The sequence below is a fragment of the Desmodus rotundus genome, chromosome 1 (genome assembly GCF_022682495.2).
Source record: "Desmodus rotundus isolate HL8 chromosome 1, HLdesRot8A.1, whole genome shotgun sequence".
Taxonomy (NCBI): domain Eukaryota; kingdom Metazoa; phylum Chordata; class Mammalia; order Chiroptera; family Phyllostomidae; genus Desmodus; species Desmodus rotundus.
The window spans coordinates 100,000,152-100,026,846 of record NC_071387.1 but is presented as its reverse complement, the minus strand read 5'-3'; the positions used below and the strand labels follow the sequence as shown (position 1 = coordinate 100,026,846).

The following is a 26,695-nucleotide window of genomic DNA, read 5'->3' as shown; positions in this document are numbered from 1 at the left end:
CCCAGCCTGTGGCAAGAGCAGAGTGGAGGAAAGTAGACATGCATCACAACATCCTTCTAGTCAAGGACAAGAAAGGGGCTGGAGGCTACCGAGCAGCCCACCAGGAAGGATGGATGCACCATTCCAGCACAGAAAGAGCCAGAGGTCCATCTGCTCAGCCAGCACAGGAGGGGCCAGGCAGACATGAGGTGGGACAGAGAAGCAGGGCCTGGCCAGGATGTGGTTGGGGTGTCAACCACACACATACTAGATGCCAGACAGAAGCTCAGAGAACAGTCCCCCCAAAAGAATGGGCCAGAGCAAGAGTAACTGCAGAATTAATAGAGAGGAAGTAGGAGGAGGGGAGGTGCTCTAAGAACAGCCCCACCCTCCGCACCCAAACACCACAGCAACAGGCTGTTTGTGAGAGGTGCCAGTAAACCATGTTTTCAGAAGCCACAGGTGCCCGATGCCTCATTGCATACTGGTCCCTGGGGCCAGCAGCCCTAAGGACCCAGATGGGACCATTGTAACTAACAGGCTCACATCAACCCAGCCTGCAAGGGAGTGGCAGAGGGGCCTTCACCTGCTCAAATTTCCAGCCATCGGACATGGTGGACACCATCTGTGTGAGCTCTTCCTCCTGACACTGAAGCACGCGGTACACGTGCTTCACCGGCACCTGCAAGAACAAGGGGCACAGGTGAGACGGGCCCCACGCTGCTCCCGCCCTCGTCCAGCAACCTTGCTCAAGCTGCCAATTCTTGGGACAGCCCAACAGGAAACCTGGTAAGGCTGACGTGTCCTTCCACTTCTTAGGCTCAGGCCAGGATGCCTAAAGCAGCCCCGAACACATACACCGAAACAAAACAAACAGGCTCGAACAGCTGCTGTGTTCTGCTTCCTCGTCCGCTCCAAATACATTTCTATTTCTAAATTCCAAAGTAAAGTGAGTCATGTTCCTGAAATGCCAAGAGCACCTGTGTCTAGCTGTGAACACGAGGATGCCCACGAGGGACCTGTTCCACCGGGGAGCCACACCAAGTCCCTGAATCCAGCAGCTGGGGAAGGACTGACAGGGAGGCCTAAGAGCAATGCAGGACCAACCCGGCCCTGCTCCCAGCAAAGCTTTCAGACATGGACCCTCCCTTGGACTGACCTGGCTTCCAAAAAATTGATGTGTCTTTTGACCCAGCCCCCACCCAACCTTCCCTGAGCTCCATTCCAGGCATGGTGTCTGGTGCCAGGAGCCCTTGGGGAGGCCTGCCGCATGGAGCTGCTACTGCAACAGGACAAGGCGGCCACCACACCTAACACATGTGTAACCACAGTAAAGGGGCTGCCGGAGCAACAGGCTGTTCTCTGACGTTAAGGCAGTGACTCACCAGTGACACTCAAATGACAAGGGTCACAGCTGGAAACTGCTTTCATTTGTGAGACTGTGAGTGACACTGGGGTACTACTTGGCCTGAGCCCTCTAGTCCTCACAATGGCCCTGTGACAAAGGTCTCTTCTACCTCCACTATGCCACCACGCAAGGGAAGAGTGAGGACACAGGCTGTGCCAGCCCGGGTCGCACGACTCATTAAGTGGGGCTGCTGGAAGGGAGAGGCAAACTGTCTGGAGAGGATCAGCGAGCTCATGGACATGCCTGCGCCCAACTGGCTCCCGCAGGAGGGCTGGGGGCCGTCAGGGTAGTGGTCCCAGCCTCCTAGGCTGTCACTGCAAGGGGCCCCTTCTCAGGCCCGGTCCCCAAGCAGCCACTCTGAGAGGCCAGGCTGTCAGTGAGCCTCTTCACAGAGGTCAAGAGCTCTGGCTCAGGGTTTGCCGGCACCCCCTGGGAGTGGGGGGAGGAGTGCAAAAAGGGTTTTAAGTGGACCAAGAATCTCCAGACACTAACGGCAGCTCTGAGTGACGGTCCACTTCACAGCATCCTCCCTGAGGAGCTGAACTCACTGGACACGGGCTCACTGCCGTGTTCTCAGTGTAGAGCTGGCCCATCAACGAAGACTAATCCTTAGATTCCTTGGTGCCTCCCTTCACGGAGGTGCCGGACTCAGGCCACTTCAAACAGCACTGGGCACCACCAGGCACACAAGCAGCACAAAGAGAACCAAATAAGCCCTTCTTTCCCAGTAAAGCTGAGTCCTCATTGCACCGACATAGGTCTATAGGACCCTTGCACCTGCCACCTGCCCCCCGCTCAAAACCAGCTCTCCCCGTTTCTCACCCACCCCACAAACAGGCCCTCTGAATGGGCAAGCACACAGCCCGCAGGCCCTTTGTACTTCCGTGCCCTGACTGCCCACGCTCACTCCCCCAGGGGTTTCCTGTTCCCTGCAGCTCCTCACCCTCACTGGACTTGACTTTCTACCCCGGCAGCTGTCTGTCCTTTCCCACTGGAGTGGGACGTCCTGAAGGTAGGCTGGACAGGGCTAGTTGAATTCGGCCTTCATGCCTGCCACGGTGCCATGAGACGCTAGGACGATTACAGAGGAAGGTGGTCACCAAGATAGGACAACCAGATCCCAAAGCCTCACGAGGAGGCTGACCAGCTGCCCTTGGACAGTGAGGAGGGGAGGGGGGAGGAGTCACGCATATGCGCCAGGCCTCAAAAGCTTCTAGTCAATGGTCTCACCTGTGATGTTTTGCTGTCTCGTTCTCTAATTTTGTCCTTTACAAGTTTTATTAGAGAGGTGATATTATAAAATTCCGCTTCCTCCAACACTCCTGGAATAGAGAAAGATAACTATAATTGTCACTGAATCAAAGAATAAACATTTCATTTCAGCCCCGCTGTAAACCTGTGGCCTGTGCCTGGACCACTAACGACTCTTCAGCCCATCCTAACACCCCAAGAGTCTCCACGCAGACACTGCTGGCTCTTGGTGTGGCTCCCCAGAACCGGGGCAGACAGCATGTTTACCAGACATGCTCCTGCATGAACGCCCCCCAAGTGACCTGCTGGGTGCAGAACTCACATGCAGAACAGCTGGCTTACACGCAGGTCCCCAAGTGTGGACTGTGAGCTCCACGCTGGGCATATGGGATGAACACAGCGTTTTCCCTCCACAGCCGCATCTGTCTGCTCTGGGCTGGCCAACTCTTCCCTCCTCTCCACAAAAGGCTCGGGCCTGGCCCGGCAGCCTTGTGCAGGTCTCTCAGTCACCTGACACCTCAGTTTCCCTATTCAAACATTAGACTGGCTGGTTGAGGGGGTAGCTCCTCGGCCTAGGACTCTGGCCAGTTTAGGAACTCCATTCTTCCCAAAGATGGCCATTTGTAATGCACCTTATGTAGGGACTTGAAATCAATAACAAATTGGAGGGGCTCGGGTTCAGGGATTCCTCATGGGTATTCCAGAAGGTTCAGAGTGTGTCTCGGCTGCCATGCCTGGTCATCCTGGCCCAACCTCACTCTGCACGGTGCAGTTCCTCCACTGGCAGCACCAGAATCTCAGAGCCATGAACTCCAGTTGCTGGACCCGCTCAAGCTGCCTCCTAACAAGGTCAGCAGGTGAGGCAATAGAGGGTGAAGGCGGGGGCGGGCAGCAACCTGCCAGGCAGGATGCCTTTCTTCAGGGCTGCCAGAAGACAGGCCCCATCTAGATTTGTCACTTCTCAGGATGACCTGAGGCCACTGTCAACCCCTCCCTTCAGATCCATGAATGGGGACTGAGGGGCATTGCAAATGTGCACCAGAAGCTTTAAGACAAATGCTTGGGCCTAAAAGGCACACCTTTCTTTCCCCTGCCCTCCACGCACTAGAGTCTGAAGAGCAGAACCAGGAAATGGTGTTCACATGGGCGTTTCTCCTGACAACACTGTGTCTGAGGCCGTTGGAAGGGCGGCAGGCTAGGGCAAGTGAGTGGCAGGGCTTGGTCTCGTCGAGTACCCCTTCCTAAGTGCTTCACATTGGGAAGAGGCTGTGAAGTTCAGCTTTGAACTGTACAGATGCCCACACACAACACAAACAGTGTCCCAAACCAAACAAGTGTGTGAGTGAGATCCGAAAAAGACGTGGAGGAAGACAGGATGAAAGCTGAAGGACACGTTCAGTCCTGGCGGTCATTCCAGGCGAAAGCAGAGCAGAGGAGCCAGAGCCCACTCTGAGTCACAGTGTCCGGAGCCTCTCCAGACCCCCCCAGGGCCTGGAGCCAAGCCCACGCCAGAGCATGTAGATGCCAGCCTCAGACCTGGTACCCACAGGGCTGTGCCTGGCATCCCTGCCCCTTGTGACCAGAATCAGAATGCAGTACGGCATTTGAGAATGCAGACAGAACTCAGAGATGGTGGCACAGTAGTGCCCTGGAAGAGAGCAGGCCCAGGGACTCTTGAGGGACGCCTGAGAGACTCACAGAGTGAGCACATCCCTAACACATGGCTCTCAGACTGTTTTAGTCAAAGTGGCTGTGACAATGGGTGGTCTTCCGAGGGAGAAGCCCCCACGCTCATGCTTCACTGGACACTTGAAAGAGTGGACCTACCCACAGCCCAGGAGTGGGGTTACAGGGGCCTGGGCCAAAGTCCATAGACCCTGCTGCTACAGCAGTGCTGATAAGCCAGCCTAGCTCTTGTGAGCCTTTGTTTCTTGGAGGAGAGAGGGGAAGAGGCTGTGCCAATCAGCCCTCTCACCTCTCTGAAGTCAGCATCTATTGCCTCACGGGACATTTCTGGAGGGCAAGTGAGGGGACTCGGGCACTAGAACCTCTGCAAGGGGCAGGGCACTTGGATGCCAGCCTGGCTCCAGTGCACAGAGCCTGCTTCATGAGGTGGCTCAGGCCCAGAAGGGTCCAGCTGGCACTTTCACCAGACGCTGCCCTCAACTCACCTTCTTCTGCGAGGTCTTTGTTAATGACCAGCTTTCCATGTCTCAGGTAATTCAGCACAGGCCCAAAATAAGTGGGATCTCTGTCGATTAAATAGGCACCTGTTTCATCCTACAAAGAACAAAGCACAAACGTGAATCCTGGACAAGAAAGCAGCAGTCCCACCGCTAACTCCAGGCCAGGTCATTTGAAAGGTGTTTAGAGGCATTTGGGCTGTCTCTTTAACCACAACCAGATCAACGCTCACGGCACTTTAGGGAATCCCTAAGTGGCGCTCTCTGCCTCCTGCCATCTGCAGCCTCCAACCCTGATCTGTCACCGTTTCGGTTCTAAGCCAAGTTTTGTTTGTTCATTTGCTTTAAGATTTCATTTATTTATTCTTAGAGAGAGGGGAAGGGAATGACAAAGAGAGGGAGAGAAACATCAATGTGAAAGAGAAATGTTGATCAGTTGCCTCTCACATGTGCCTGGACTGGGAACCAAACCTGCAACCCAGGCCCGCCCATGACCTGGAATTGACACGGCAGACTTTTACTTTGCAGGACGGCGCCCAACCAGCTGACATCAGCCAGGGCTTTCTTTTTTCTTTCTTTCTTTTTTTTAATGCTTATCCAAGGACATTTTTTTTATATTGCTTTTTAGAAAGGGAGAGAGAACGAGAGAGAGAAACATCAATGAGAGAAAGATCCATTGGTTGCCTCCTGTACACACTCTGACCAGGGATCAAACCTGCAACAGAGGTATGTGCCTTGACTAGGAATCGAACCCTCAGCATTTCAGTTATGGGATGACACTCCCACCAACTTAGCCATATCAGCCATAAGAGGTCTAAGCCAAGTTTAAATTATATTTTGTAACAAGATAACCTTCCTTTATTCACTGTGATGCAAGCTGATTATGTATGGGACCTCTTTCCTCATAGGTCCAAAGAGTTCTAAGAAAAAGCTGATTCTTTTGTATTTTAGAAACCGTCCCACAGAGTCACTAACAGACTCTCCTTCACGGAAAGCTCTTAAAAGCAGGGTGATACCGACAGGTCCAATTCTGAAGGACACCAAAACATGGCCTCTGTGGCCAGGGCTTGTCCTCACTTTGGGTTCCCTCCCTCAGCAAGTGTGCAGGATGGGGCATCGGGAATGATGGTCCAGGGCAGTGGCACATGGAACAGAACCTCATTTCCCCTAGAGGTGCCCAGTGACTGCTGGCCACCAAGGGAGCCTCACTCGCGGGGCGGTGGTCCCAGCGTCCAAGCTGTCCACAGAACAGACCATCGGAGGGTGTTCCTCCTACACTCCCAGCACTGGGGGCCTTTCTGACAGTCAGGGACCCCTCACCACCCACAGAGGGTCTTCAGAGTCAGTTCCAATCACAGCATCTCGGGCTGTTGCATCCGTGGCCAGGGGAGGTAGACACTAGGGTGGGGACAGTCCCATGCAATGACACCACCAGAGTGGACCCCGTGGAGGCTGTGCAGAGTAACAGATGTGGGGGAGTCTATGGCAAACAAGTCACATATGTATGGGGGGGGGCATGACAGGGGACTGAGATCCACCCAAGGCAATGGATCCGATGCTGCCAGAATACTGCAGATGTGTGGGCTGGACATCTGACTTGGGTTGATGAGTATGGCCCCACCCAGGCAGCTTTCCAGGGGGGCTACTGGCTAGATGAGGGGCCAACATCTTCTCTATCCACACCAGCGCATTCAGCCCATTGAGAGCCCTGCCCTCCCAAGGCAGAGCCTGGTACCTGGACCAGCAGCCCCAAGGAAGGTAGAGGGTGCTAAGGTCTCCACCCCGAGACTGTGACTCTGTAAACCAGTCTGAGAGTCTATGTGGCCTCCCTGTCCAGAAAGTGGCTCTTGGGGCTCACAAGAGATCCTTAGCAGGCAAGGGCCACTGAGAATACAAGAGCAGGTGGCTGGCTGCAGCCCCAGAACAGCATCAGGCATCTCTGCAGGGGAGGTGGCCCAGTGGAAATACCTCACCCTTCTAGACATGACCTGCCCACAGGCCCCACGGCGCAGAGACACAGGAGGCTGGAGGCGTCCTGACCACAGCAAGTCAGGACCTTATGTTTCACTTGGGAACGTTAAATTCTGGAATTTGTGTGGTAAAACCTCAGAGTTTCAAGGGCTTCTTCACTAAGTCCACCTTTACAAAGCTGCTCTTCTTACATCACATCAACTAGGGCTCCGGACATGAAAGCACTTGGACAAGAGCCTCACTGGTCTGTGTGCAGGCCTGCTCAGCCCAGAGCACCTCTGTGCCCTTCTCTCCTGCAGGCCCGGCACTCAGTCCAGCGCCCTCTCCCCACTGTGAACTTCCTGTCCCCCAGGGCAGTGTCCCAACCACAAAGACTCTCCAAATTCATCCTCTGGCTCCGCCCCCATATTAAAGGAAGCACTGGTCTCACACTGCCCCCCCCCCCCCCCCCCCCCCCGGGCCTATGCAGCTCTACTGTTCTCCAAGCCAGGCTAAAGGACCCCATAGACCAACTTCTGGAAGAATGTTGCTTCGGCAGTCTCCCTACTGGTGAAAACACCACCATCTCCAACAAAGGGGCTGGGGTCTGGAAATAAAGGGACAGAGCTGCCGGAACAAGGAATCCAGGGGCACCTCCTCCCCCATGGCTGAGAAGAGGCGAACGATGACATTTGCACATCGCCAAGCTCGGGAATTATTTATCAGCTCACTGCTACCTCACAGGCAGCTGGGAGAAGGTTCTGTAGGAAAGATTAGAGGGGACGAGGCTCATCTCCACCCTCAGGACACCCCAGGGAGCCTCCCTTGTCATGAGGTGCCAAGATCTCAGGCCCAGCTTCAGTGTGGCCAGACCCTGGACTCAAGGCCACAAGAGCCACAGTATGGGCATTGCACTTGGAGCAGGGACCTGGCAGAACAAGAAAAGGACGTTTACTGAGTGCCCACAGTATGCCAAGTAGCATGAGACACACAAAGGTGACCGAGGCCTAATAGTCTGCGAGGACAAAGTGGGATAAAAAAGGAGGAAAGACAGGAGAGTCAACAGAACTGTGGACACAGCAGACTGGGGCAAGGAGGAGCCGGCACTGAGGCTGGGCCTCGAATGTGAGGCTTATCCGGAAAAGAGCAGGGACTGGGAGGACCTCAAGGGTCACATTGCATGTCCCTTTGAGGCTCAGTAGCTTTGAGTACTTAAAGCAGTGACTTTTTTGGCTTACCTTAAAAATCCATGTGAATTTTATACTAGAATCCTTGTTCTATTTTTAACAGAAAAATGTTTTCCTGTAAACCTTGCAAAGGCCACACTGAGAGACTAGATTAAACACACTGATTTAGAAAGCTCAGGCCAAGGTCACCTCTAGAGAGAGAGGCGCCCAGGGGCCAGGCGCTCAGACGCACGTGGAACCCGGACCACCCAGAGCTGGGCACGCTTCCACACTCCGGAACGCACGCCACCACTCTGGGGCATCCAGGGCCTGCCAGTCACTCCAGGCACACCTGCTGCTGGGCTGGCCTCCGTGAGGACACGCGCAACCACAGTGGGCTTTAGAAGGGACCCTCATCATTCTGTGTGTCTCCCACGTGGCACAACTGTGAGCCGAAGGTCTGCCCAGGTATCACCAGGCTCTGAGGGAGGATACTCAGCCCAGCAGCTGCCTTCACACTGGTCCCAGCAACAGGGGCCGCAGCATTCCCTCCCACGAGGGATAAGCCACGGACCCCACTTCCCAGGCCTGCCTCGAGGCCCACCTCCCCGGGGCCCGCAGCTGTGGGTTCACAGGGGAAATTCGAGATGTCAAGTGGCCTTGAGTGACCTGCTGCACCATCCCCTGCCAATGAGAAGCCAGCCTGTCCAGCTTTGCACTGATGAGCAGTTCCCCTGGCGTCACGTCAGCACACGCCAGCTTCATCGTGTGGACCTGTTGTGATTGGATGGCCTCACTGAGAAGCAGGGCCGAGGTGGCAGGGTTAGGACAGAGCAGGCAGCAGCATGTGGGAGCTGCGCCCTCATCACTCAACTGCCAGAAGGGAGACTCTGACCTCTGCAGGAAGCACCAGGGCGCCTACACCAAGACCCCACAGCTCCACACGCCCTAACATCCAGCTGCAGCCCAGGGGACTGCAGACTGGCTCTCACGTAGACACGCATGGGCAGCACTCTTTGAAAGCCACGTGTCCCAGCATGAGTAGCGTGCTCCAGAGTCCGGGAGCGCTGGCAAGGGTGGGCCGGGGAAGGCACCCTGGGACATCGCTGCCAGCGAGCCACCCACACCGAGACTGACACTCGTGCCAGGCCTCGGCCACCTCGGCACCTCACGTGCTTGTGCTGCTGACATGGAAATAAGGAAACATACACAACACAGAAATACAAAAACTCCCGAAGTCAGCAGGCAGGCTCACACTTGCACAGCACAGAGAGGACCATCCCGGTGCCATCTACACTAGCTCCTGGGCGTGACTGCGGCACAGCTGTCGGCAGCCTGCACTAACGTTACTCAGTTACTCCACGCATCTGCATCAGCCCCAGAAGGAGACCCTGATGACGTACACTTGAGGTGGTCACACTCAGACAGCAAGGAAGTGGACCAAGACTTAACAGTGGCCAGCCCTGGCCGGTGTGGCTCACCGGATTGAGCGCCGGCCTGCAAACCAAAATGACGCGGGGTCGATTCCCAGTCGGGGCGCATGCCCGGGGTGCAGGCCAGTGTTTCCCTCGGATGAGGGCTGGGTCGGCGGCATAGCCTGCAGCATCTGCTCATCTGCCATGACTTTGCCCCTCCGTCCCAAACCTTTCCTCAGTGGACTAACAGGAAAGCCAGTAATGGTGAGATGTAAGTGGGGAAGGGAGTACAAAGGCCCCCCGGTAGCTGTAGATGCTGTATGGACACGCAGCGTGCAAACACAGAATACGTAGATGGAGCATTGTCTGGACACCTGGGTGAAGTTTTAATGAGGGCTAATAATGTCCTTTATATCAGGGGTGTTGAAGAAGAGGAGGAAGATAGGGAAATGAGGAAATAGCATCCTATTATGGGGAATGTTTTAAACATCTATTTCTGAACAATAAAAGTTTGTTTAAAAGAAACAAACGAACGGTGGCTGGGCGGCCAGACTCCTGGATCCCTTCCTCCCTCTCGCTGTCCTTCCCCCAATCCACACAACGAGCGAGTCTCCACTATAGAATGGTAAGTGTGGGTCTCTCCCTCCCCTCCCTCCACTCCCCTTCCCTTCCCTTCCCTCCCCTCTCCCTTCCAGTTCCCTTTCCTTTCTTTTTGGTAGAAGAGCCACAGTTAAGACCGCACTCCCCACAGAACTGCGTTCAGGACACATCATTTCCCTCCACTGGCCTTCCCCGCTGCTCAGTGGATTAGCATGTGACCTACTTGTAGAGCGCTGCCTTTATGTCAACCCTAAATGCACGAGAAGATAAATGCTTTCTCCCTCCTTTCCTCTCTCCAAAATTAATTTTAAAAAATGTTTTTTAATGAAAAAGACAAATGCTGGATTTGGCTCTTGAACATTCAATGGGAGCCAGCACACTGCCCCCTCCAGGCCACCGTCTGGGGAGTGGAGGGTGGCTTACTGATGCCGGGTTGAATGAATGCCGGAATCGCACCCCAAGGGACACAAAGGGGTGTTGACTGCGATGTTTGTGCATAGAAATTCCCGTGCCTTTGCATTTACACTGCATTGAGGAAATCTGACAGAGAGACTCTACCCTGCATTTAGCTCGGGACGCCCAGCCCTCTTACTTTCAAGTCTCCAGTGGCCATCCCTGTTCTGTTGGCAGCAAAGAAGCGGTCCTGCCTATTTTCTGGTGTGTTTGTGGAAATCCAGTCCTGCCGGTGGTCTCCTGGAGAAGTTAAACCCTTTATTCACGTGCCTGGGCCACGGGGCTGCTGGGCCTGAGCAGGGCAGCCACCAGGACACAGAGATGACGCTTTGGCCACAGCCTGGAGGACGCTGTCTGCAGTCACTTCTCAAGAGGAAGGGGTGGGCAAAGGCACGGCGGAGCCCGTGTCACTGCTGACTCCGGAGACCCCTGACCTGGGTTCCCAAAACTGAGGGAGGAGGAGCAGACAGCCCTGACTGGGAACCAAGGAGTGAGCCCCACCCTGCCCTCCTCTGAGCCTGCCCAGTGATGCTCTCAGGACCAGTAAGACACCTGGACCATGGTTCCCGCCCACACTGCATGCCCAGCGGGAAACCCCGCCCTTAAAGGCAGAGTTGAATGCACTGCCCAGCCAAGCATCGTGGACAAATTGGGGGCCACCTGTCCCTAAGGGCTGCCACTTTGACACAACTGAGTCATCTTGAAAATGGCAAGGGACACGGGTTGACAACATCAGGCTCTCCTGCAAGATTCGAAACAAAATAATTCTGTTGCCAGGTCCCACTCCGCCTCCCAGGTTACATTACAGGGGAGATGCACTTGGCTCCTTTCCATCACTGGGAAATGGCTACGGCCACCACTCTTGCAACAGAACAGGGATGGCCACTGGACACGTGACACTAAGAGGGCTGGGCATCCTGAGTTAAATGTGAGACATACTCTCTGCCACACTGCTCCCATGGAAATCTAAATGCAAAAGCACAGGATTATTCTGTACACAAATGTATGCAATCAACCTAATTGGAAACACTCATCTTTTATTCTGAAATTACCTATTTTGAATTTGCACACAGAACCCTCACTTCTGCCCTGTCTTCTGTTGCATTCTGCAGTTTCTCAAATACTCCACCGAGAAGACGCGGTAGACAGCATCAGTGACAGCATCGATGACAGCTGAGGACACGGAGGCCCAGAGCCGAGAGGCTTGTCCCAGGTACCACATGCTCAGAGTGGCGCTGCAATCCCACACAAGCACCGTGCGGCACCCCTGCGCTTGCCAGCGGGTTCAGACTCAGTTTTCCCTACAGGCGGCCCCACGACACACTGTGTGCACCCACAGGTCTGAAACCTTCCAGCAACTCGGGCAACAGAGGAAAGGCAAGGGCTCTGGGCAGAGACGGTGATGCATGAGTCAGGGCTCCGGCAAACCCCCTCAGACATCAGGGCCCTGACCGCCAGCCTGGCCTCCCAGCCCCAGAGGACACCATTCAAAGTACTGCAGCTTAGCCAAACGGAGACAGACTCACAGATGGAAAGCAGATGACAGCTTGTGGGATGGTGGAGGTTAGGGGGTCGGGGGATGGAGCGAAAAGGAAAGAGGATGCATGGACCACAATGTGGTGATTGCTGGGGGGCGGGGGGTCTAAGGGGACTAAATGGTAATGGGAAACTACAATAAAGATCAAATAAAAAATGACTAAGAAGCAGTACTGTTGCTCAGAAACCCAGAATTTAGCATGACACACGAGACTCAAATGAGGCTCAGCAGCAGCTCACCCAGGAGGCTCCTGAGGTTCTCCTGGAACAAACGTGCCTCAGACTCACCTGAGGGGGTCCCACCAGGACCCGGCACAGCGGACATGGTTCACAGGGCCCCGCTTCTTCGGCGGGACCAGACCCACCTAGAGAAGGTCGCCCGAGCAGGGACGGCAGTTGTGAGCAGAATGCTGTGGTGAACCTGCAAGCTCCAGGGCCACCTGCCCAGGTCACAGCTGTCACGAACATTCATGTCACAAGGCAAGGGGACGTCTGTCTGCCCCGTCTTCTCAGGCACTTCCCTCCCTAGAGACAGCTCAAGTACAGAACGTCTGCACGTAAACCCCGACGATGCCACACTGTTTACGTCAGTGGTGCGAGTGTGGGGTCAGCCATAAACCTGCTGGCGTTGGAAGATCAACTAGAGGTGGGAGCGGGGGAGAACCATGAGCCCCAGGGCAGAGGTCTCGCTGCACGAACCCCGAGTGTCCCGGCCACACACACTCTGTGCTGCTCTGCCAGCCTTGGGGTGAGGCCCCCTCAGGGCCAGTCTCCAGCCCCCCTGGGCACTGGGACACTGCAGACAGGACACCGACCAGGGGTTCAGATCTGTCCCCTTGCTCCCTTGAGATACCCGAGCCCTCATGCCAGCTGTCTCCTCAGCCACCACCCTGCTGGCTCCCAGGTGGCCTCTGCTCTCTTCCTGTGCTCGGCCCTGCTAGCAGATCAGTGCAGAGTCCACCCTTCCTTGGCTCTGGGGCTGAAGGGCAGGCCCGTGGCTCCTCTGCTCCCCAACCCCTTCTCCCCGAGGACTGCCTGGCACTCAGAGCCCCTCCAGCTCCTGTTTTGAAAAGGCTTAGGCTACCTATTGGCAATGAGTGGCTGGTCCAGCTCATCCTTCCAGAACCATCCCCATCCACCCAAGCTGACTTGCAAAAGCAGGCCAAGATCCTGGAGGCCCAGAGCTGAGGAAACGAGAGCCCACTGGGACCAGGAGACAGTTGGTATGTCCCTCACTCACATGCCTCAACCCCACCCCAACACACATGACGTTGGCATGTGCACTCCGGGGCAGTGTTCTCTGGGTCCAAGGCACCTAGTTCCTGCAAGAAACCTCCGTGGCTGCACAGGAAGCCGTGCCCCTCCCTGGGGCACAGGTTCCAGTGCCCACAGCGGGAGCTGGCCCCCCAGGGCCTGTCCTGAGAGCAGCCAGGGGCCGGGAGTGGAGCAGGAAGAGGCAGCCGGGGAAGCAAGGAAGATGGAGCAGGCACCCGGAGGTTTGGGTGAGCTGGTGAGCCAGTGGGTATGTGTAAGAGAGAAGCAATAACAAAAAACACATCATGGGGCTTTGGGGGAAGTATTCTTGCTACTCTCTTTCTAAAACTAAAGTCCAAAGTAAAATGAAGACTGCGAAGAGCCAACAGTATTGACTACAATAACCCAGCACCAAGCACTGGGCGGGGCAGGTGTTCCATTCATCATCTTCCTTAAGGCTCACAGTGACTCAGAGAGGCACACAGCCAGGTGAGCGGTGGGCGGGGCCAAAGCCAGCAGGCCCAGAGTGCCAACTGGAAACATGCTCCCAGCCACCCAATGACCACATCCCACCAACTCCAGCCTGGAATGTTCTGGGTGCTCTGTAGTGTGGGGAGCGCTGCCCACTCAAGGCCTGGTGAGAGCGCAGATGGCCAAGGTGGCCTGCTGGCACCTGGCGACATGGACCCTCCCTTGGCGCCAAGCATCAGGTCCTTCAGACGACTTGAAAGACTGCTGGCGCAGGGACTGCTGACCTGGAGGGTCCCTGGGAAGGAGCCGTGAGCATCCACTCACAGGTGAAAGCAGCCACTGACCACCTGGCACAGCCGGGCATCTGTGTCCCCTACAACACTCTTTGCAAAATCAGCTGGACCACACTATTCTAACTCCCGCTCTAAACCAAGACCAGTCACTGTCCTGCTGGGGAAGAGCTGCGGGAGGGTGCGTGTGCATTCTGTGTCTTGGGCAGAAAGAGGAACTGCTGTGCAGCTGACACCACTTCCTCCAGGGCCACCCTCAGAGGACTGAGGGTGGGACAGCTGATGGCCTGAGGGCTGATGCCCTGAAGCAAGTTCTCACTCTCCCTGAGGACCTTCCCACACTGACTCTTGGGCAGGCTCCATGGGAGGAGCCTTCAAGTTAGGCACCTTGTGAGGAGTGCCCTGAGCATTCGCTGGCAGCAAGCTCAGCTGTACTAGGGGGAGGAAAGGGTCGGCGCCCAGCATGCAAGGGGACCGTTTCTTCAGGGCCTGAACAAACTGTGATGTGTGGTCGGCACTGAGAACATACCCAGAGCCACATCCTCAAGCAAAGTGTGAACGAACACCACTCGTGGCCTCAGACAGGCTGGCGCGGCTCTCCTCGGTGCCCGGGGCGCTCGCAGCAGTTCGGCAAGTCGGCCCTTCACCTCTGATTTCATTGCACCAAACAAAACGTGCCATTTCCACTCAAAATAACCCCCACTTCTCTTGCCAAGTGGCTTAGAATTTCATACTTCCACCCCATGCCCCGTCACTTAGCCTTTAGCCGTGTCTATAAAGTTCCTTTCACTACCTTTCCTGTCCCGAGACTTGCCAACACCAACTGCACCTGCGGTGAGCACAGCACAGAACTGCAAGGGGCGTGTCATCAGAAACACCCCGCTGGCCCCGCTCCTCAAAGACCCCTCTGCCGCCACTGACCCTGAATGCCAGAGCCAGGAAAACAGCCCTGTCCGAGGACAAAAGCAAATGGGCAGCCCACACTTTTCTCCAGGCCTGGCTCAGGGGCAGAGACCAACCCCCCTCAAATCCTACCTCACCTGAGTGGTTACCCACCAGGTAGCATTTCCTATTGCCCTTGAACTCCTACAGCTTCTCCACACTGACACAGGGCTGACTCAGCTCTAGACAAAGTCTAAGCTGTTCAACAATGCCTATGGGCCGGGGACCACAGAGCACAGAGACAGAATCAAAACGCATCACTCCTCAAGGATGTAGGAAACACTTCCGGGAAGGAGTACTGCAGCTTGCCGGCCCCTAAGGGAACATGGGAGAGAAAAACGACCCAGGACAGCTGACATGAGTAACACAGACTCAGACCAGCCCCGATGCAGGAAGACAGCACTCACATTCACACTGTCTACAAAGAGAACTTCCTGGTGGCAATGGGCCCAGAGTCAGAACTCGAGACAAGAGGGTGAGGGTTTGGGGGCTTGGGAGATGGCAATGGGTCCCAGGCTCACTCCTGAGACAGGGAATGTGAAGACTTAAGGGGAGGGGCGACCATCTGAAACCCAGCTTCCCATCCTCCCTAACAACCTCTCTGTTGACTTCTTACAAAACATTCAAGAAAATGTCTTGTAACTCCACCTCCCCCACGTGGCTTCCCCGAAGGAACTCCCCACCAGACACTCTGCCTTTAACAGCACACCACAAGCATGCTCTCAGTGAACTCCAAACCCATCAGGTTCCTGAAAGGGTACAGGTCTTCAGGAACTCCTCCCCTTTCAATCTCCCCACCCAACCCCTCCCCGAGCACCACCTTGTGCAAGCCCAGGTGCTCCATCAACACTAGTGGAATGCCCAGCAGGCAATCTCCCACCAGGCCAACACCTGGCTTCAGCCCTAGGAGTCTCTGCCAGTGTGCTGTCCTCAGTCTCAACTAGGAGGCCCGGGCTTGAGATTTTTAGGTGTGAATCCACCTCCTGTTTGTCTTCTATTTTGTAATTAGGAGCAGAGCCAGGGTCCCACCCCAAACATCCCTTCCCCTCCTCCCTACAATCCTCAGATTGGTCACTCAGGGTTTAATTATCTACGAGTCAGTCTCTGGGGCATTCTTTTATCAGAACCAGGGGCGGGGGCGAGGAAAAGTGGGAGGACCTGAAAAGATGGAGTATCTTATACATTTTCTCATTTGAAGTGAAAACCCTACTAGCATGACTAAGGTGAATTGGCATTACTCTTTCTGGCACATTCACATTATCTGCGACTAAAACTAACTTATCTACTATCAACTATTTTATGAGACAGAAACTGTAACTAACTGCTACTTTACCTTCGTGTTCTACGGTTGTTTTACATTTTAGAAAAAAAATACGGTTAATTGGATAATTGAAAAAGCAACAATGTAGATACATTCTGATAAATTACCCTCTCCCAGAGGATCCCTGGTACAGTAAAGCATTAATTTTTTAAGTAGTCTTGAAACAGCACGATAAAGGGATGAATTGACTTAACTGTAAACTATAGTTTATTGGCTCTGAATCAACTGTTTCAGTGTTGAATAGTCAGCCATTGCCTCAAAACAACCCAATGGACAAAAGCAACTTAAACTCTGACTCAATATACAAAACGGGAACACTGGAGTAAAAATTCTAGTGAATGACTACTAAGACCCACTATTTTAAAAGAAAATCAAATCCATAAAACACACACTCACGCTATAAAAGGAAAACGATAGCTCACAGAAACCTGTTTCTATCCCCAAGACGACTGTCATTTTCTGGGAGGTCATTTCTATAAGCTTGGCCAAGTGAGCAACGGAAATAGCTGGTAGGTGGGGGGTAGGAGGTGGGGAGGGAGAGGGCCAGAAGGCTAACATCTAAAACTCTGATTTCTATTCACGGGGGTGGTTTTGCAGTAACTCAAGAGTTCTCATTTCCTGATCATAGGTGATGCTACCCTGAGAATGGTCTCTGTCATGTTTCTGAAACTTGAAGGATGTGAATTTTTCTGGGAAGCCTTATGCCTGGCAAATGTTGAGCTGGCAAGGAACAAAGTTAAGCGCTATTGTGTAGGCCCAACTGAGAGACCCAGTAAAGTAAGAGTAAGACTTGTATATTCCCTAGGATAAATATAGGTAATAACTATTTTTCCAACAGAGCCTTTGCTCACTTTCAATCTGGTACAACTTCTGGGATACTATTCCTCAAACACACAAGTCTTGTAAAGGTAATCAACAAAATAATTCCTAATACTATCTGGAACAACAGTGTATTATATTTGATGAAAAAATAAGTTCCAAAAGGAAATTCCTATCCTTTCGCAAGGGCAGTGAAAAACTAGGATAAGAAAGCAGGTTAAAAATATTTCCTATCTGGCCCTTCCTTGACACTTCTTAGTATGAGCAATGTTCCCTTTGAAATATCATTCTATGGACAGTACCTTCTTGGAGTGCTGAATGGGGTGAGTGTTGTGGCTAAAAACTATGGAGCACCAAATCTCTAAATGCAAGTCCCTGGGAAAGGCAGGCCACCGTGTTACCGCCCCCCCCCCCCACCCATTAATTCAAGCGTCTGAAATGTGAAAAGAGAACACAAGGTCCTCTGATTCCAAAACCCACAAGTACACTGGAACGGAGAAGAGAAGGTGTTCACACACCAGGGGCAAAAGAATCTAGGTAAGAAAAGAGAGTATAGATCCACTGCAAAGACCAGGATATAGGAAACCTCCACTGACGAGCAGTGAGAGCTAGAAAGAGACTGCTAGAAAGAGAGACGCGAAGTGGAGTGGCTAGGGATCCTTGAGAGTAGTAGGCGCTAGAGCGCCATCCTCTTTCCCCCGCCCAGGGCAGGGAGTTTGGTGGCTCGGGCCGAGCAGGTGACAAGGGGAGTGCGGGGCTCCGAGCGCGGAACGGGTCTCCTCAGCATGAGGCAGGGGGTGTAGGCGGGCCGCTGTCCAGGGCGACCTGGCCCCTCCTGGCCGGCCTGCGCAGCCCTCACCTTGTCTGAGTCCAGGTCGGGGTCGGCCTGGCACAAACGGTACAGGAAAGATTTCGGATCCCGGCACAGCGTCTGCCGGGTGGTGAGAAAGTACGTGCCGCCGACGTTGAGCCGGACCCACTTGGACACGTTTCCGGGGCGCTGGGATAAGGCGCCGAGCCCCGCGCTACAGCGCCGGCACAGGCTGCCCCCCAACCCCACCCCGAAACCGCCTGGGGCCGGCTGCAGAAGCTCGCAGTGATTCTCCGCCATGATCCCAGCAAGCCCAGCCACAGCTCTCCTCCACCGGAAGCGTCCGTCTTTTAATGTGTTCCTCCCAGCTCTGTCCCGCCCACGGGTCCGCTCTAGTAAAGCTCCCGCCAGGGCGTCAGGCGGGAGGCGAAATTCCGGTCCGGAATTGCGGAAGATAGTGCCCTCTACCGGCCGGAGTCCGGAGTGCCCAAGCAGGAGTGCGTCGGCCAAACCCGGCGGTGGGCTCGGGGCTACAGTCTCATTGGTCTTCCCCGGGCTCCCGTCAATATCCAGGACACAACCGAGACCTACTGTGACCAAAGGAGGAGGTACACCAGCCAGCGTCTACACTCCACATGCTTTTTATTACAAGAGTACCACGCATACGTGTAAAATTCATCATCTGGCAACTATAGCTAAAGCACAAAAATTTAAAAAAGAGAGATTCATTAAATTATGATACAATTAAATCTTGACCAAATAGAAAAATTATATAATAAAGTCAGAAAAAGTTGTAAAATATAGATTACAATAACTATTCACGTTCAAAACTGTACATCAATACATACAGCAATCTGGCCCCCAACATAATGAATTCAATCCAAACAATTCATATATTAGACTTTAAATTTAAACACAGACTGAATTAGAGGCCAACAGTAGCCAGAAAATAACCTTTTATAAGAATAACACCGCAAAAGTGTACATCCCAATATCATTGCATTCTTTGTTTTTCATAAGTTTTTTTAAAAGATTTTATTTAATTTTAGAGAAAGGGGAAGGGAAGGAGAAAGGGAGAGAAACATCCATGTGTGGTTGCCCCTGGAGCACCCCCTACTGGAGAGGTGGCCAGCAACCCAAGCATGTGCCCTTAACTGGGAATAGAACCAGCAACCCTTTGGCTGGTAGGCTGGCGCTCCACTGAGCGACACCAGCCAGGGCTGTTTTGGGTTTTTTGTTTGTTTGTTTGTTTGTTTTTTGCTTTGCCTGTACATCACAGTTACAGCTACAGACCAGGTAGAGAATATTACACATGTCTGACTGACTGCCACCAACCTGAAGGACAGCTACCATACTATCGACGCACCCAATTTTGTGATCAGGAACAGGTACGGCAGCTCTGAATACTGCAGAGTTTGATTTTGTCAACATCCAATCAAACTTACGATGGTGATAGAGGCTTTTCACCTGTAAAATGACTCCTATTTATAGCCATTCAGCCAGATGGGGTAGACGAGGGTGGATTACACAACTAAAACAGGTTTGCCTTTTGTAAAAAAGTTCTGCCTGCACATCAAGTTTGGCGTTTCCTCACACTGAAGACATGAGTTATGGGGAAAATTCAGGTATACACGTAGGCTTGTTCAGGGGCACACCACAGCCATCTGAGCCCAAGAGAAACTCGCTCTTTGCTGGACCGCTTCTGCCCCAGACCCGTTACCCACGTGCAGCCTGATCGACAAACCTCCTGTGCCCCCCAGAAGCTCTTGGAGTGCCCCCTGCCCTGATTTAAAGCACTCTGCAGGCAGGCTGCCCAAGAGGCCAGGGCCACACCCGCTTGGGGCACCATCAGTTCAGATTAGGTTTGGATAGGAAAGGAAATAATATGGAGAAACGTCTATGGCAGCATCTCCAAGAACGGTACCATCACCAAACTCTCCCAGCAGCTGCACCCTCTGCCGTCTGGGCAGAGAGCACCATCAGCCCACAGACTGACCGGCGAAGGGAGGGCTGGGTTATCAGAGGAGGCAGGAGACTCGACCCTGCACAATTCAGCCATGATCTCTGGCAGAGGCAAGCGGCACCGAGCACGGTACCTAGAAAACCTCTTGTGCGTGTTTCCCTTCGGAACTGATGGGCCCAAACTGAAGTGGAGAAAGTAAGAATGAAACCAAATTTGGGTGGTCTGGACTTAAAGTCAACAGCCACAGCCCTAGCTGGTATGGTTCAGGTGGTTGGAGCGTCATCATCTTTTAGACCAAAAGGTCACAGGTTCGATCCCTGGTCAGGGCACATGCCTAAGTTGGGGGATCCATCCCCTATTGGTGCACGTACAGGAGGCAACCCGTCGATCGATGTCTCTCCTCTCTCTTTCTCTTTCTTTTTCCCTTCCTCTCTCTGGCATAAAAATAAAAACATTTAGGGGAAAAAAGACAACAGCCACAGACATGGCTCTGCAGAGGTGCCCTTCTCTCTGCAGAATTTAAATGTCAGATGTGCTACTTAGCGTCCATGCATGTGGATGTAGAGGACTTAGAGTCTGACGCTGCAGCAGCCCAGCACCCGAAACACCTGGTCAGACAGATGTGCTACCAAAGCTCATGTGTCCAGTCCATGAGCAGTGAACTTGGGAACAGGCAACGGGCTGTCCTGTGGCTGCCCCAACATGGGGTTTGTCCTGAGACCTGCCAGGACAACACTAAAGTACAGTCTGATAGGAGGACGCTCACCAGGAGGAGCTTCCAGGCATAGGAAGTTTGGGGTTCCTGATGCATATTCGATCCCAGTGGTTTTCAACTGGAGTGATTCTGCCCTCTCCCCCTCACTGTCCCAAGGAACTCTTGGGAGACCTTTTGGGTTCCCATAACCAGGGAAGGGAGAAAGTGTTGCTGGGATATAGTGCATAGGGGCAGGGATGCTGTACCACCCTACAATAAACAGGACAGTCCCCATTTGAGAAGTACTTGTAAACTCGACACTCCCTCCCCCAGGAAGAACCCCACCCAGTGAACAGTCACCACCCTCAAAGCATTCAGCAGTAGGGCAGGCCCTGTGTTAAGCCAAGCACTGTACCACCCCTTAGAGCAGGAGGGAGAAAGAAGCCCAAGCACCGGAAGCTGGTATCCACAGAGGTAGCTGTGCCCATGTTGGAAAGGGCGTGGTAAAAAATGTTAATGGTGCCCTGGCAGATTGCTCAGTTGGTGAGAGCATCATCCCGATACACCAAGGTTGCAGGTTCAATCTCTGGTCAGGTCACATACAAGAATCAGCCAATGAATGCATAAATAAGTGAAACAAAAAGTTGATGTTTCTCTCTTTCTCTCTCTCTCTCTCTCTCTCTCTCTCTCTCTCTCTCTCTCAAAATCATTAACATCAAAATCAGAACAAAAACATTAATGCTCTTCTCTGTGATGCCTAGAATGTGGCAGAAGTGATGATGTGTGACTTCTAAGATTAGGTTATAAATGTCACTGCAGCTTCCGTCTCGTGTGTGCTCTCTTTCTCTCGGAACATTCACTCTGGGGATAACAACCTGTCGTGGTATGAAGGCACCCAGATAATCCTGTAAAAAGTTTCCCCACTGGTGAGGAATCAAGGCTTCTACTGATAGCTGAGTGAATGGGCAATCTTTGAAGTGGATCCTCTGGCCCCATTCAGGCCTTTAAATGACTCAGCCCTGGCCAACATCTTGACTACAACACCATGAAACACCCTGAGCCCGAACCGCTCAAGATGCTCCTGGATTCCTGACCCTCAGAAACCTCATCTGAGACAATAAATGTTTGCTGTTTTATGTCTTTGAGTTTTGGGGTAACTTGATCCACATGTTAGGTAACTAATACACTGGCTGCGTGACATGAGGCCAATTTCTGTTTCCTCCCATGTGCCATGAGGGTTATGGGAATGAATAAGAAACATAAAATAGGACAGGCCAGATGCAAGCATGTAATCTGTTTTGCAGTGAGTACGCTACACAAATGGGCCATGTGTATAAGGCACACTTTCAGCCCCCTCTCAGGGTGATTATGGTCATTCTCCTGCCCCTCCCTGGGTGGAACTTGACCTCAAAATCTCAGGCCAAGCCATTGCACTCTTGGCCCAATGTCACTCTTCACCACAGACAGAGGCTCTGAGCAAGGAAGCAACAGAAAAGCTGGGGACTGTCCCTCCCCTTCCTCCAGCCAGGATGGCTATGAACTCTGTTGGGCCAGGTGAGTCCATCTCCCCTCCTGTCCACTGTCCTAGGAGGGGAAGCCAGGGCCAATCCATGGAGGGGGTACCCTGCCTCTCACCAAGACTGAGGATTGGACTGTCCTGGCTTGGGCTTTGCACACTGGTTGCCATTCAGGCCCCACAAGAACTGAGAACTGTCCTACCTTCTCTCTCAGCTGCTGCTCCCTGCCCTGCTCCTGCTCTCTGCTCAGCTACTTTTCTCAGGACCTCACCGCCCCCCTCCCCTCACCCCTACCCTGAGGGGTGAGCCCTGAAGTGGGCTCCACCTGCTGCTCCACTAGGCTCCAGTGTTCACTGTGTTCTTGCTCCCCTTCCTGTACTCTGACTTACTCAAGAACTACGTGGCCACGCTTCGGTGTAATAGGCTCTGATTTTAAAAAAAGTTAAAAGACTCCAGTTCATATTCTGCAACTTGTTGCTTTGCCTTCAGAGCTTTGCGCTGTTCTTTTCAGTAACTACGTAGAATTTTCCAGCATGAATGTATCAACACTTATCATTCTCCTGTTGATAAGAATTTTGGATGTGTCTTCTTCATTTTTTACTTCACATCAAAGCCGTGCTGTCACAAATATCCATACACAGCTTTACATTCATGATTGAGAGCTTCTTAGAGTTTCCCCGAAGAAGACAGACTCATTTATTAGCTTTTAAAATACGGGACGCTTCACCAATTTGCGTGTCATCCTTGCTCAGCCCGTGCTAATCTTCTCTGTATCGTTTCCATTTTAGTGTACGTGCCGCCAAAGTGAGCACCCATTTTATTATTTTTTCTTTCCATCAATGTTACAGAGGCCAAGTGGTTCTAAAAAGGCTTGTAATGAGAAACAGCAGCCCGGCCTCATGTCTCCATACTCACATTCTACTTACTACAGGTTCGAATGTGCTTCCTGTGATTTATGTCCACCTTCCTAAATAATATCTTTGGATTGAGATACTTTATGTCTGATTCAAAACTTACAGTCATTATCTGTTGCCTTTCTGGCGAAAGAGGTGAGGAGTCCTCCCTCCATCTCTAGGTCCTACCAAGGTGGAGTATGATGGTTACTGGTTGAATCAGTGCATCTGCACTATGAGTAAGTATCTCTGACAGCTGAGATGAGTGGAGATGCCTAGGAAACTGTGTTTCCGCTTACTTTCTACTATGGCTGTTTTTCTGAGGTTTTCCTCATCTCTCTGCAACCCAGGCATGTGCCCTGACTAGGAATAAAACCAGAGACCTTGCGGTTCACAGGCCGATGGTTAATCCACTGGGCCACACCAGCCAGTGTTCTCTGCCAGTTTCTCAATTCAATGTTTTAATGTGGTGCCCTGACCAGGTAGCTCAGTTTGTTGGAGCATCATGCCAATGCACCAAGGTGTTGGGTTTGATCCCCAGTCAGGGCACATATAGGAATTAACCAAGGAAGACATAAATGGGTGTTTCTCACTCTCCCTCTCTCTTCTTTCCACTATCTCTCTAAAATCAATTAATAAATTAATTTGAAAACATTTATGTGGTGAAACCCACTAGAGGATCTACCATTTTCAGTATTTTCCTGCAGCCCTTGGGTCTGTGCGTTCCCCTTCTTATCCGGGATTTCTCCTCATTATCCATGTAAAATTGTACCGACTTCCTGCGCACTCCTGAGTCCTCCCTTCGCTGATTTTCTTTCTCTCCCACAGCACTTACTACCTTCTAACAGCCCATAAGATTTGTTTATCTATTATGCTGGCTGTCTCCACCCCCACCCCCGGTCACAAGCCAGTGGAATGGGAGTCCCACAAGGGCAGAGATTTTTGTGTTTTGTCACCAATGAATAGCCGATATCTATCACAGTGCTTGGCGTGGTGGGAACGCGCAACACGCATTTGCGGAATGGACAAATCCTGGGACTCCCTCCATCACCCTCCTGCATGTTCTCCTCCCCACTTCCTGGACTTCATGCCTTTTTTCTTGGCCGGCTTACTCACTCATTTAGTGGAGCACACCCTTCAGTAGGCTCCTGAGCAAAGGTGCTCGTGAGATACACACTTCACAGTAGGGGTTATCGATGTAGGTTCATGTGCCCGATGTTCCCAAATGTGGGGTGCGGCTGGGTATGGCGGCAAGAGCTGCCATCTACCTTGAGCTGCTCTTTGTGTCCACTGAGGGTGAGAGATCTGGAGAGGGGCTGGCAATGGGTGATGAGCAGCACGTGTCCAAAGTCCGGAGAGGAATGCCTGCGCTTGGACCCAGCACTTTCCTCTGCTAAGAAGTTACACTAAGGAAATAAGTAAGGGTATGCCTGGATTTACGTGCAGGCCTTGTTCATGGCGGAAAAGGCTGCGGACCACTTCACTGTAAGTTAGGATGGAGCTTTATCAACACATGCATCTATAAGCTGTAGGCTTCTGGTAGAGTTCTCCTGGATGATACACTGTTAAGTGAAAAGGTGAGTTTCAAAGCAGCAGGAGCCCTTCTGGGGGACAGAGGTTACCCCTGCCTTTTATTTTGTATTTTTTAAAGATTTTATTTATGTATTTTTAGAGAGGGGAAAGGAGAGAGAAAGAGAGAAGGAGAAAAATCAATGTGTGGTTGCCTCTCGCGCCCCCCCTACTGGGGACATGGCCTGCAACCCAGGCATGTGCCAAGACTGGGAATGAACTGGCGACTCTTCGGTTTGAAGGCTGATGCTCAACCACTGAGCCACATTGAGCCAGGGCATTTTTATTGTTTTTAAAGATAAGTAAATGCGGAGGACCAGAAGTTTGGACAGTCAAACACAGAGTGGTCCAAGGACAGCCTCTGGCATGTGAGTATCAAGATCCTGGCTCTGGCACCACGAGACCCAGGGCGAGTTACAGAACTGCGCTGCGCCTCAGCCTCCTCCTCTGAAAAGCTGGGCAACATAACTCCATGCTTGTTTACAGTAAATGAGACTAGACATGAAGATTCCTTACTAAGAGTAAGTGCTGCTGGTAGATGTTAGCCCGGCTATGACTGCTTTCCAACAATTGATTCTGGCCAGTGTGAACTGAGGGCTCAGTTATTTTATAGTTACTTCTGCATTCCCTAAAGTGTTATTTAAAAAAATTAAACACGAAGACCACAGGTGGCAAACAGAAGGCCCTTGGGCTGAATCTGGCCTAGCACCTTATTTCTACCTGGTGGCACCTCTGAGCTCTAGCTTAACTTTTAGGAGTAGTTACATTTATACAGCCGTATAATTACAACTGGCCCTTTGAAGGCAACCTCGAGATTGATGTGGCGCCCAGTGAAACTGAGTTGGACACCCGTGAGTTGTAGACTTTTGGAAATAGAAAAGAAAAGGTTATTTTAAAACATGCAAAGCTTTAGGCAACAAAGATGGCTCTAGTTTTAAGACATCATCTTAGCCCCACAATGTGCATGTACTTACTGCCACTGAAGCGTTCACTAAAATGGTTAATGTGGTAAATTCTATGTGCGTTTTACCACAATTTAAAACCCAACAATAGCATTATCATCAACAATAACTTCCAAAATAATTCAATATCACCAACTACAAAAAAATTATGAGCAAACAAGTTCTGAAAGTGTTCCTGGGACTATTAGGAGAGAGGAGATGGGGCTTGTTTTCTGCCTTATAAATACGACTTGAGAGCCTAAAGTTCCTACAGTGAACACTTCCTAGTTTTTAAACTAGCAAAGGTTCGCTTTCCGGTGTTTCCACAGAGTCCAGCTTCTGAGTCCGAGAGGTGGGCTGGAGCCGATCCTCACCTGTTCCTCGGGTAAGACCTTGGCCGGCGCGGCCCCTGCCCCTGCGAGCCTCGTTTTCCCAGCCTTGGGAGCCTGGGATGACAGCTCCGCTCCTCCACAGCCCGGCACCGCCCAGCGGGCCTGGGATTGGCTCCCACTGGGTCGCGCCCCCCCCCCCCTCCAGCGGCTCCAGCGCCTCGGGCCCGGGGGGCCTCAACCCGGAAATGCAGCTGGGAGGTGTGGCCCCGGCTACCCAGGGCCGCGGCGGCGCGACCGGCGGGCACCGCCAATGGGTGCGGGAGGCGGCGGCGGCTCGGCGGAAGTCCCGCCCAGCGTCGCGCGCGAGCGGGGCGGTGCCGCGGGCTGTGAGCGGCGGGGCGGGCGCAGGATGAGGGCGGCCATTGCTGGAGCTCCGCCGCGGGGAGGAAGACGCTGAGGACGCGCTGAGCCGCGCAGTGCTGCGGTGAGGTGCCCGAGCTGCCGCGGGGTCCATGGCCAGGACCACCAGCCAGCTGGTGAGTGTGGTCGCGGCAGCCCGGGCGCACCGGCCTGTCACCTCTCGGAGCGCAGCGGCCGCTTGGGCCCGGCCAAGCGAGGCTGGCCAGGGTTCCGAGGGCCGGGCGGCGTCTCTCTGGGGCCGGGCAGGAGCACGGAGGACCGTGCGCACCCTGGGGACGACGCTCAGCCGCCGAGGGGATCCCGGTCCCCGTGCGGTGTGCGCTGGGCCAGCGGGGGCCCTGACACGCGCGGGGAGGGCGGGGGAAGCCGGGGAGTTGTCATCGGCCTGTTGCGGTGGAAGTGTTCGGAAAGTTTCCTTTCGGCGCGGCCTGGAGCCGAGCCTCCGGGGTTACCTTTGGTTCTGTGTGCGGAGGAGGCGCTGTGAGCCTTCGCCTTGGAAACGGGGTCCCGGTGCCTC

At 53.0% G+C, this 26,695-nt stretch overlaps 2 protein-coding genes, 1 non-coding gene and 1 pseudogene across 3 annotated transcripts in view; 2 read left to right on the top strand and 2 right to left on the bottom strand.

Moving 5' to 3' along the window:
- The window catches only part of KCTD5 (potassium channel tetramerization domain containing 5), a 28,632-nt gene extending 10,457 nt beyond the window's left edge, over nt 1-18,175 (bottom strand). Inside the window, exons 1-4 of the mRNA XM_024553245.3 lie at nt 17,898-18,175; nt 4,810-4,918; nt 2,618-2,709; nt 566-661 (exon numbers count right to left, since the gene is read on the bottom strand). Of these exons, the coding sequence (XP_024409013.1) occupies nt 566-661; nt 2,618-2,709; nt 4,810-4,918; nt 17,898-18,149 (549 nt within the window). The 5' untranslated portion in view covers nt 18,150-18,175. The remainder of the gene's footprint in view (nt 1-565; nt 662-2,617; nt 2,710-4,809; nt 4,919-17,897) is intronic.
- Nucleotides 7,422-9,863, top strand: LOC112298322 (small nuclear ribonucleoprotein F pseudogene; annotated as a pseudogene).
- A 4,555-nt stretch (nt 18,176-22,730) lies between the features above and the next one.
- LOC112298513 (U6 spliceosomal RNA) lies at nt 22,731-22,835 on the bottom strand. Its single transcript, XR_002974152.2, has one exon. It is a non-coding gene; the product is annotated as a U6 spliceosomal RNA (small nuclear RNA).
- A 3,298-nt stretch (nt 22,836-26,133) lies between these two features.
- The window catches only part of PDPK1 (3-phosphoinositide dependent protein kinase 1), a 77,371-nt gene continuing 76,809 nt past the window's right edge, over nt 26,134-26,695 (top strand). The window contains exon 1 of the mRNA XM_053928376.1: nt 26,134-26,294. Within this exon, the coding sequence (XP_053784351.1) occupies nt 26,271-26,294 (24 nt within the window). The 5' untranslated portion in view covers nt 26,134-26,270. The remainder of the gene's footprint in view (nt 26,295-26,695) is intronic.